General features: G+C 28.4%; 1 protein-coding gene across 1 annotated transcript in view; it reads left to right on the forward strand.

Annotated features, from left to right (window-relative positions):
- The window catches only part of LOC142330478 (LHFPL tetraspan subfamily member 6 protein-like), a 641,459-nt gene that overhangs the window by 513,656 nt on the left and 114,807 nt on the right, over positions 1-12,996 (forward strand). Inside the window, exon 4 of the mRNA XM_075375742.1 lies at positions 5,931-6,097. Coding sequence (XP_075231857.1) covers positions 5,931-6,097 — 167 coding nt within the window. The remainder of the gene's footprint in view (positions 1-5,930; positions 6,098-12,996) is intronic.

Consider the following 12,996-nt stretch of genomic DNA (forward strand, 5'->3'; position numbering starts at 1 on the left):
AATGAAAATAGGTACCACTTATGATATAACGTTGAAAAACTCTCAATGAGGGGCTTATTACTGCAGTTAAGAAAAAGTTCAAAATCTATTTTTTTCTGTATTTTGGGCTTTTTTGGACACTTTTGATCCAGTCGATTGCAATCAAAAGGAAAGGTGTAAAGATGTTACTGCAGTGTTAAATCCAAAATTTCAACAACCTCCGGCTAATCGTTTTTGAGTTATACGTACTTCGAAACTAGTCAAAATGGATTCAGGGATGGTCAGAATGGATATTCCGATGAAATGAGAAAACCAAACTTTTTTGAAAACACAGTACTTCTTTTTCTTCGTACAAGAAAGTAAGAATCAACAAATTGGCCTCTACATTCTAAAAACGGGATGACTAGAAAACTTGTTAGTTTTATGTACATTTCGTTTACGTACAATGATTTCTAAAAAATCTATTACATCTTATTCTTTATTGTATTTTATCTTGATTCATTAGGTCCCTAAACTTTGATGTGGAATTTTTTACTTTTGTAAGTGGTATTAAGATATTAAGATCTACAAATTTAGTTGTGGTTAGAGTCGAAATTTTGTATATTATAAAATGTTACTGAAAAAAATTCAAATTTTTCTATTTTGTTGGATTTTCTTATATTCTCTACAAAAAAAATTTATTTGATATTCTAAAAAATTTAATGAAATTCTTTGGATTCTGAACACCGGTGTTGTTCAAGCTACTTCCAATTTACATAATAGTAAGAATGATAATTTCTTATGATTCTATTAAAATTGGTTTTATGTAAAATAACCTATAGTTTTCAATTTTTTTTGCGTTAAAAGCGAAGCAGGCGTCGAGATGGGGAATTAACTGAGAAGAAACGAGTGTCACGCGCTTGCTGATCTTCCTACTACGCCTACCGCGTGTGATGAAATACATCTGATTGTATAATCACGGAGTTCGTTAGAACTTCGTCTGTTAGAAGCGACAAAGTGAACGAACTATGTTTATAGTTCTAAACATGATCAAACCTAACAGCGAAATGAAAATGAGAAAAAAAAATATTTATCAATCTTTGCAATAAAGAATACTTTCATAAAATACTTTAAGCTTTGTTAGACAACGTTTTTTTTTCCATTTGGTAAACCGCGGGACTTGAATATGTGATTTTATTCATTTTTTTTTTAATGTATCTTTACGAATAGTGCCGCTAGATAGCAGTACTTGATCTTACTAGGTAGCGTACAAAAACTTGATAACGTACTTGAAATAATAAAATTTAAAAGAATATATACATATCACATTTACAGAAATAATAAAATTCTTATGATTATTCGTTGTTTAATAAATGAAATCGGGCCGGTAACAGTTCAATAAATTTTTCTATTTTTTTCTTATATGAAACGCTTAATTATCTATTAATTATTTATTAAATTTGTTTATTATCTATTATTGTATTTCTACTGTGTATTACGTATATTTAATATGTATTTTTTAACGAAAATTATAAATTAATAAATTTTAATAAAATAAATATATCATACCTTTTTTAATATCAGTATCATTTTGTTAAAAACAATTTTATGTATATTATAGAAATTGTTGTTTTTTCAGGGGAAGAAATGATATCTGCGAGACTCTTCCCGTACAGTTTACAATTTCAATGCAATTTCGTTGTAATAGTATGCACGTGCTCCCACTTATAACAATGATTAAACTTCAATGTTGTTTAAATTTTTCTATGTTTTATATAAATAAATATTTTTATAATAATGAAATGTTCATATTTCTTATAAATAAAAATTTTTATCATTTGTGTATGATTAATAATTCATCTAATATTGCATAAGAAGCTTCGCTTCCATAGTGTGTCCACGCTCGACGCTCTTATTTTAATTTTTTTTTTTTTGTACTTAAGTTTTAAAATATCTAAATATTTGGTACGAGATCTGTATTTTGTATGTAAAATCATTTTTTAATAATAGTGAAACATTTCAATTTTTTTGGAATATGTTGCATTCTATTGTGTTAAAATTGTTATTTTCTTTCAGACATGATATTGAAATTTAAGATATTCACAATCGTTATTAAAAACGCAAGTTGTGCCGTAAATTTAATTTCATACTGTACCGAAATCACGAATAATAATTTGTTAAAATTCTACCGATCACTTGATTTTATCTTGCCGTATTATTATTATTATTTTTTTTTTTTGTTTTGACTGGGATAGATACCTGAAAACGTACTTTACATTTGCGTAAAATAAATTCCTAAAACAATTTTACCTTATTTTTTTAATAATTATATTACTCTATAAGATTTTATCTTTACATAAAAACCCTGATTTGGACATCACATAACTTCCATGTACGCCTATTTAATTACGTTTACACATTTTTGGCTGCACTTCATTTATATTTATTTCGTTTAAAGTGAGATACGGTCCTTGAATTATTTAGTAAAGTGGATAGTTACACAATTGCATTGTAGTGAACATCACATCATTGCATCACATTTTTTTGTGGTGTCCGTATCAGCATTTTATATTAATTTATACATTAATTTTGTTTCACGACGTTTAAGTAGATCTGGTGTAATTGAGAACGTGTTGAATCCGTAACCATGGACACGTCGGTTTGAATCCGACTTCATATACATATATTTTTTTAAACTTTTTTTTAAATTTAAATATAATGATTTATTAATAATTATTAACTGCTGTAAAAATTTTTGAATTGAAATGAAAAATACATAAAATTTTATTTCAATAATAACTTCTAATTTTTTTGTAGTTATTATTTATTGTATTTTTTTACAGTGGTTAATAATTTTTAATATATTTAAAATAAAAAAAAGAGTAAAAAAAAAATATATATATATATATATAGATATGAAGTCGGATTCGAACCGATGTGCCTTCTCTTTGTAAGATCCAAATATTTCATTAATTAAAAATTCGTTTGTCTATAACTTTGGAACCAATGAAAATAAGTTCCACTTATGACATATCGCTGAAATGCTCTCAACGAGGGCTTATTACTGCAATTAAGAAAAAGTCCAAAATCCCAAATTTTTGGATTATGGTTTTTATGGACATTTTTGGTTTAGTCGATTGCAATAAAAATGGGAGGTATAGAATTAGATGTTGCAACAGTCCTTAATCTAAAATTTCAGTATTCTACGGTAAATCATTTTTGAGTTACGCGAGGTACGTACTTACAGACGTCACGAAACTAGTCAAAATGGATTCAGGGATGGTGAAAATGGATATTTCTGTTAAAATATGAAAACCGAAATTTTTCGCGATCACAATACTTCCTTTACTTCTTACAAGGAAGGAAAAAGTAGTAAATTTTAAATATTTTTCCAATTTCTTGTATTTGGCGCATTTTATATCAAAATTAAGGTTTCGGTTTAGAATTCATAGGAAATATTATTTTGGTAACTATAATTTAAATTATTTAGCCTTTCGATATTGAAAGGACAGTTCATTGGTTAAGCCTCACGTCATTTCAAAATTATGAAAGATTTTTTTAATTTATTGAATTTTATCATACACTAACATTTTCTAAATGTTGTGATTTATACATAATATATTATATCTTATTTGGAACCATTGTTTGCTGGTTAGCGTGATCTCATACCGTGTTAAAATTATGAGTGACAGTATGTTGGGATTATATTGGTAGGATGAAACTATCATAGCCTAACAATTTCTACAAATTGAGACGTTATTACCTTCTTCTAAACGCTGTTAAATGTTATTTCATATCATGCTGTTACTGGATTGCAATTTGTAAATTAGTTTTTTCACAGGATACCGTGATCAATTATGTAATAAATAATTCATTTTTGGAATTGAATTATGATAAAATTTAATTACGTGGTGAGAAAATCTTTGTCTTACCAAAACATAATATTTTTAAATTCTAAATACAATATGATTTTTTTATTTTTCACCAAACAAACTGAAAATTGTTTAAAAAAAAAAAATTGTATAACTCTATCTGATAGATTCCATGCAAAAAATAATGCTTTATGATATGATGATTTGAGTTGCTTTTGAGAAATGAAAAAACTAAATCAATGTCATGATTTTATCACCCATTTCTGAATACTGGTTTGCTTAATCTTATATTCTATTATAAATATAAATGAAAGTTTTTTACAATTATATTGTTAGAATTTTATCATAAATTATCAATTTTTTCAACTGAAATATCTTGCTTATCCTAACTTCTTAGACTTAAATGATTATTTCTAAAAATTCTGTTTTTTATATTACACTTTATCATAGCCTATATTTTTTTTAATATATTTTGGAAATTATGTATATTTTACAGGATATTTATTTTCGGGTTAATACCGCTTTGTTAAATAATTTGAACGTATCACTCTATTATGAATTTATTCTTACATATTTCTTAAATTGTGAAACGGAATGATTTGTTATATTTTCCGTAGAATGACTTCTTACACTAGTTACACAATACAAAAAATTTACAAATTCAACTCTATTTGGTGTTTATAAATGTTGGGAAAAACTAATAAAATTTCTGTAATTATTTAAGCAAAGATTTCTTTTTAAAAAAAAAAAGAAAACATTATTTACCTCTCTCCTTGTGTATCATTGATACATGTCGAATAACAACCAGTGGAAATATACATTCAAAAAGTTTTAAATTGTTTAAAGACTGGAAAATTCGACTTTGATTTCTGAAATTCAAACATTTATAGAGATGAAGATGTTTTGTAGAAAAGTTTTCAGTGAAGATTAGTTGAAATTTTTTATATTTTCTCTAGTAACTTTTGTCATACAATAATAGTAACGTCCCTTAAAATATCTAAATAGTGAAATTCCGCAGTATATACAATCCATTATTATTGGCTTAGACTACTTTAAATCATAAATTAAAATATTGATTTGTAAAACATTGTTTTCCCAATGTTTATAAATATATAGATCCACCATACACACACACACACACACACACACACACACACACACACACACACACAGAGAGAGAGAGAGAGAGAGAGAGAGAGAGAGAGAGAGAGAGAGAGAGAGAGAGAGAGAGAGAGAGAGAGAGAGAGAGAGAGAGAGAGAGAGAGAGAGAGAGAGAGGGGGGGGAGGGAGAGAGAGAGAGAGAAATAGAGAGGGGGGAGTGAGAAACGTATTAGACCAGGTGAAGAAATTGCAGTACTTACGTACTTAGGAAGCTTTATATTTATAGGAAGCTTTATTTATAATTAAAATTAAAATATCAATAGTAAGTAAGCAGGCATTTAATAAGACTGCTGTGTAGGGAAGACTGCTGTGTGGAAGTTAAACTTAGCGTTGAGGAAGATATTAATGAAATGTTTTATTTGGAGTGTGATGCTCTGAGGAGCTGAAACATTGACGATGAGAAAGGCAGACTAAAAAAAAATTGAGGCTTTTGAGATGTGGTTGTAGCGTAGAATGATAAATGTCATGGCAAGCCCATGTAACGAATGAAGAAGTAATAAGGAGAATCGGAGAGAGCAGCAAAATGCAAAACGTGATTGAATATAGGAAAAGAAATCGGCTAGGACATTGTATGTGAAGAAAGTGTTTATTAGTGGATGGATAGAAAGCTTGGCGAACTAATTGAAAGGAAGAGATTTCAAATGGATAGAATTATGGAAAAAAGGGAAAATATGATGAAACAAAGAGGTAAGCAAAGGATAGAACAAGATGGAAAGCAGCAGCCGTGACAGGACCTGCCCTAATGGCAAGACAATATGAATCAATGTAGCTATACTTTGTGATCGACTACTATCATTTATTACATCTTTATAGAAATTTTCTAACAGACTGAATAAGGATTTTAAATTAAAACAACAATAATAAAAATGTATTTGTTAAAAATATAGTAAATAGTAATTTTATATTGAATTAACAAATTTGTTTTTGTTTTTTTGACAGATTCTGGGATATACCAAGTCCATGGTGGCAAGCTAGCACCGTATTGGTCGGTTTAGGCAGCGCCCTCAGTTTATTGGTTGCTGTTACCGCATTGGCTGCCTGTTGTATCAGTTATGTAATACATACAGCTACCGCTAGGGTTGCTGGTTCCATGCAGTTATTGGCAGGTAACGAATATTACTGTAAATATATATATATATATATATATATGTGTGTGTGTGTGTGTGTGTGTGTGTGTGTGTGTGTGTGTTGTGTGTGTGCGTGTGAGTACAATTTTTTTCATTTTTTGTTATTGAAAAAGCGTTATGATTTTTCAATTTCATTTCATTTTTGTTATGTAAAAGTGGACATCAACAGCTATGGTCGTTAGCTCGGTGGAAATTGGTATGATAAGCATATGAAAAGATGCCTGACTGGGACTTCCGAACGAAATGTCGAGACCCTACTTACTCAGCCACGGAGGCCGGAAAATTATTTATTCATTATTTAGTTTTTTAAATAGCCATTAAATTTCTTTTTAGATTGTACCTTCTAAGGATCACGTTGCAGAGTTTTATACTTTCCAGAATTGTTTCATTTTCCCTTTGTTTTTCTCTTTTCTCTTTACTACATTCTAATTTTTAATTTTTGGCTTTTCTGAAAATTTAGATTTATCTATTACTTTACTAAATTTGTTTTTATTTTCAGTTATTTCTTCTGAGATATCGAATATTTTTAAATCCTACTCATGTTTTTTAAATCTTGCGATTTTTGTTTTTCTATTGTTAAAGATATAATTAACAGCCTGGTTAGTCTGTTTTCATCTATTCTATATACACTACTGTGTATATAAAATAGACATCTACTGATGTCCATAAAATTTAAGTTTTTTTTCTAATTGTAGTTCCTATTATTTCCAAATTTTTATAAAATGGTTCTGAGCTTTTAACCCTGTATTCCCCATTGACGATTATACAGGCCGTGAATATTTCGTAATATTTTCTTCTCCGTTTCAATTATATCAATTTTTGAAAAATTTTGCTAACATTCCGCTCCCTAGGGTTTCTGGTAAAATAAGTGTTCTGTATTGATTAATTTTCTCGTGTTTTAAAAAGGATTTTTTTATTATCTATTTTCTTTTTATCTTTTAAAAAGGATTTTTTTATTATTTTTTATTAAATGAAAAGCTACTTGCATTTTTCTTACACTAGTTTTCATTCCTTCTTTTTCACCAAAACATTTGGTGTTATTGCTTCTCCCAGATATTTAAATTTCTTTGTTTTTTTAATTACTTTATTCTCCGGAACATTGATTATTATTTTCTTTCTATTACTTTTTCTGTTGGAAAACCCTTTTATCTTTTCAACGGAGATTTGTTAACCTGTTTTATACGAATATTTTTCTAATTCTTGGATTTTTATTCTTACTTATTCATTTTTAGCCAAAATTAATAAAGCATCTGCAAATCCAAAGATGTTTACGGGAATGAATTTTCCTTTACTTCTTACTTTTACATTCCTATGTATTTGTAGTTTTCTTAACCTTTTGATCCATTCTGTTATTGGTTTTTCTAATGCACAGTTAAAGAGGATCTGCCTCCTTCTTGGTTTTATTTCAAAAGGTTTTGATAATTGTTCCAAAAAATTTACTTTTGAATGCGTTTTTCTAAGTGTTTTGATTATATCTATTGTTTTGTTATTGATTTCAAATTCTTTAAGCATTTTAAACAGAGAGTTAATATGAATAGAGTCATACGGTTGAAATCTACAAATACTTAATTCTGGGTTTACTCTTTTTTGATATGTATAATGGATTTTAAGACAAAGATTTTTTTCAGCGCAGCTTCTACATGTTTAAATATTTATTATATAGATATAATTATTTTTATCTTTATGGGATACTATCCATTTTATATTATTTATTCTCTCGTAGAGACTTACTTAAATATCTTCTTTATTTTTAGATGATATCATGAAACTGGTTTTGTATGAGATGATAAAAATGTAGGCTTAATATTTTGTCGATGTAAGCTAAAAAAACTAATTTATTTTGTGCTGAATTTTTCTTCAATTAATCTGTTATATTTTTTTTTACAAATAGTATATAATATTATAATTCATTAGATTACATCTTACTTTAAATAGCCCATTTTCGATACCAATCTGGGCTATATAATTTTACAGAACTAAACCATTTAATTCTTGGGAGAGACCTCAATTTCTTTCAATTATCATCATTTTATTCCGGCTGACTACATCGGTTAATATATTTTTTTAAAGACGTCAAAAATTAACTCTTCTACTGCTGGCAGTAAATTTTATTTGTATATATATATATATATATATATATCGCAAAGACCTTATTAAGCCTAAACACACTTTCTCAGATAAACCGGATAAACGAATTTGATTTTACTTTCTAAAGGTTCTACGTGTTTGATTGCTTTAAGTACAGTTAGTTCTGCAAAGGATAAATGAGGTGTACTTCTCACAATACACAGAAGATACAAAAAGTCCTCCATTCTCGTTCACTTCTGCTTTTGTAAACAGTCTCCTTGAAATATATTAAGCTTGGATAAAACAAATATTAACAACATTTAAATCTTTCGTAAAAAAGAGGTACTGCAGAAAAAACGAACTATAATTGTTTAAAGTATAAAAATCAACAAAAATTAGAATTGTACTGGTAAAAAAAAAAAAAAAGTTTAAATCGTAAAAACTTTGAATACATTACGCTTAACAGAGAAAAATCTTTCAAAACCTAAGTCAAATAAATTTGTTACTCGAACTGTGGTGATATATCTCTGGTAATCCCTGAAGAAGTTTGATTTAGAACTAAATCTACCTCAGACTCGGGTAAAGATTTTACAATAACTTTTTAATTAAAATTAATTCACTTCATTAGCATTAAATTATAAACTGTTTTATTGTATTTTCTACGTTTGTTAAATTTACATTGAAAACGCTGTTAGTAAATTAATAACACATTTTTTGTACACAATTCATATTGATTTACACGTATAAAATCGCAAATTTTCTTTTTATGAAAGTTTGATCTCCATGGTGGTGTGATAGCGTCTTTCCCTTTTACTTGGAGGTTCTGAATTCGTGTTTCAATCAGATATCTTTTTTTTACTCGTTACGAAAAATTGATTATCAACCATCGGCAGCTCTTACAGGCTAGTACCGTCCAGAATATACGGAGTTAACTGTTAGTCCTCTTTATGCTTCAAACACATTTATTACATTTATTCATTGTTGTTCAGTTTGTAGATATTTACATTCAAAAAAAAAAAAAAGATTTGACAGATTTAAACTACTATTTTACTTTCAAAGGACTTGAATTTAAGGATGTTAAAACTATTTTGAAAAAAACATTTTCGGAATGAATATTTATAATTAACAATCAATTTGAAAGATGTTACTTATATTTTTAGTTAAAAATTTAGGTCATTTGTTCACATCGGATTTTAAAATAGATAGATTATTGTGTAAACAATTTTGCTAAATCAAGTTTGAAAAATCACACCTCTCAATAATTGATTTACAATTTAGCATCAAAAGAGTTTGTAATCGCATCATTTTTTTTTTAACACTTCAGTATTACGTTAAAAAGTTTACATGTGGAGTGGTTGATGATTCAAGTGAGAAATACCGGATTGGTATCCATCTAAATTTTATGTATTAATAAGAGTTAGCTTTGAAAAATAATTCCAAAGGATGTAACCATTTCAATCTTCTCAGCGTTTTAATATTATTTAGAGATTTTCGTAACTTGTAAATGACCTTGGTTTATATTGATATTTATTGTTAAAGGGTTAAATTTTATTTTAAATTGTTTATATTATTGTTAATGCCGTTTAGTAACCTGTAATAATAAACTATAGGTGTAATCATTTTTGTATATTTTAATATTGTTTTTTTTAAGTTAATTTTTTTCTGGGTTAGACGGGATGCAATTGTTAATAATATTTTAGTAAAACAATTTGTTATTATCAATACAAGAATGCGTTTGATTAAAAGAATAAAATATAAGAATAAAAATGTCAATACCAATGCATGAACAAGATGCAAGGAAATTTTTTTTATAGATATGGCGACAAAAGAGTTGTAATGTTGATTTAGTAATAATCAGATTACAATAAAAACCATAAAATTTACCCCTTTCCCCCCCAATTATAGTTCCGAGAATTACAGTCTGGCTTAATTTTATCGAAGGCGTAGAAATCAGGGAAAATCTCTCTCCAATAAACGCTCGCTAATAAACCGTTTTCACTCCAATGTTTATATGAACCTTTATTATTATCATTAGATTTTGTTTTGAAAATTTAGTACATTCTTCGAGAATCTCTGTTGTATTAAAAATGGTACATATTATGTTTTGGGAGCATTTTTAAAAATTCTTAGTTAAATGAGCCTCTTCTTAAGTGTAGTCCCACGAATAATGTTAACTATATAGTTTTTCACCCACCTCCTCACATTTACGTCAATGCAATCTTATCAAAAGTAGAGCGAATATGACCTTAATTCACTGAACAACTAATTACTACTAATTACTTAATTTACTGAACTTTCATTGTTAATAAATTATTTTAATTGTTTCTCATGATGATGAAGAGGAAAATCTCTTCTCATTTCTTTTTAGAAAAAAAACAAATTTAAATTAAAGGATGATTTAATTAATATTGGGTTTAACACGTTTAAACTACTGAGTCATATATATTGAGGGTGAAAACTCCCCTCAAAACATGAAAAAAATACATATAGCTAGTGACGACAGTTTTTCATTTAAAAAAAGTTGTTTTTGTTAAAATAATCGAATAAAGATCAACAAATTACTCTCTCAAAAACTGAAAACAATAAAGTAAACCAGTAAAATGAAAAGTTATATCAATTAATTAAAATTGTTTTGTTTTCTCTGACCTAATTTACTTAGTAGCACTAACAAACATACTCTTAATTACGCAATTTATTTACCTATTCACTTCATAAGTAAATATATTTCACATTTTCTTCAATAAAACAGCGTTTAATTTCTCTTGATGTGTTTTAGTATAAGATATACTAAGCTAATTATATTCTCGATTTATTAAATGGCGGATAAGGTCGTAAGAATTGCGGGGTTACATATTTCAAATGAATATGGTTTTGAAAAAAGAAAAAGATATTTAACTTCGTTGTTTAACGAAATTCTTATCAACATAATTCATTGATTGAATAATTTCAGGAGCTTATCTAATATAAAATGTTTTATTATTTTAATAGCGCTTTTTTATAATATTATATAAAAACCGATTAATTATTTTTTTTAAATATAAAATATAAATATATTTTCTACATATAAATGCGAAAGTTTATCTGTTTTCACCAGCATCACGCGAGAACTAATTGACTGATTTTTTTTCAAATTTTCAGAATACATTCGTGTTTATTAGGGAAGATTTTAAGCTATAGATCATAGCCCTAGCCTCCTTAGGGGTGAAGTTGTGAATTAAAAATATTCATTAAAGAAACAAAAATTAATCCTTTTACTCCATTATATTACTGTCGCCATGGCACAGAAAATATATTGAAGTAAAATGACTAATTCATTTTCTTTTAATGAATATCTGTAAAGTATTTAATATTCACACTACTCTAGTTAATTACTATTCTGGTTAATATTTTTTTCTTTTTTTTTAATATTTGTAAGGTATTATGTCCACTAAGAATAGATTGAATCTAGAGCGATCATCAAGTATCGCTAAGCGTAGCCGGGTTTCACGAGAACAAGAAACCAACGAGGAAAGAGATCAGTGTGTGAAAGTTCAATGAGCGTACAAATGCGGAAGTTTTTCATAGATATGAGAATAGCGGACTCATTGGTGATCAAGGGAGCGAAACCCCCTGACCGGCTTATATATATAAATTTAGATTGTTTTAATATCATAAAATAATGGTGTGTCTTTAGTAGCTTAGATCCAAGTAACCCACTGGGTTGGTCTAGTAGAGAATTCGACATCTCAAATCAACTGATTTCGAAGTCGACAGTTCTGAGAATCAAATCCTAGTAAAGGCTGTTACTTTTCTACAGTTTTAAAAACTAGATCGTGGATACCGATGTTATTCGGTGGTTGGGTTTCAAGTAACCACACATCTCAGGAATGGTCGACCTGAGACTGTACAAGACTACAATTCATACATATCATTCTCTGAAGTAATACCTTACAGTGGTTCCGGAGACTAAACAGCGAAAAGACCTCAGATCAAAGCAGTATTAGGGACATTTTAAAAAAAATTATGATGTTAGCACATAAAGCCTCCACCCGAAAAGTTAGTAACATCGTCTTAACCATAACATCAATCTCTGTATTACTGAGGTGAGTTTCTTTTTTTACTACGTTTTCTATTGAAGAAAAAAGTAATGTGTTTTGTGGCATGCTGAACTGAAATCAATAATTTTAGTTCAGTGCACTTTCCCACGTCAGTATGAAAAGGCGCTGACGCATAAAAACATTATTTGTGATTTGTTCAATTAGTTTAAAAAACATGATCTGTTCTCAAACAAATCGCCCGGAAAGCCACTAGCATCAGAAAAAGTGTTTAGCAAATTAGATATGGGCAATCATTAAATCATCGTTCGCCGATAACTCGAGTTAAATGTTCCATAGTCCTTTTAAAAATTTTACATTAAAAGATGCACTTGTATCCACAAAATTCAGCTGCTGCAAATATTAAAACCATCTGATACAGAAAAACGTTTCCAATTGCATGTTGAAAATTCGTTCCCCAAACATGGACACTATCTGTGTTACTTTTCTACTCAGATGAGATGATTCATCTTCATGCTGCAATATTTCGATCTTGAAGTCGTGCCGACTTCAAGATCGCTGTGTGTGCCACAGCATAGTCGGTAGGCTGTGGATGTATATGTAAGTGTTTCCTTAAAATTCTGTCATCACCGACATTGGTAGTTCGCAGCTCCTTTTCCTAACAGATTTTTTAGCATTACACAGGAAAAAAATCCTTTACGTGTTCAACACTTTCTTCTGATACCCTCATTACTTTCTCTTTACACAGACATCCAGTTGTTTCAAACTGATTATGCC

This window comes from Lycorma delicatula, chromosome 9 (assembly GCF_047948215.1).
Source record: "Lycorma delicatula isolate Av1 chromosome 9, ASM4794821v1, whole genome shotgun sequence".
In the NCBI taxonomy this organism is placed as follows: Eukaryota; Metazoa; Arthropoda; class Insecta; order Hemiptera; family Fulgoridae; genus Lycorma; species Lycorma delicatula.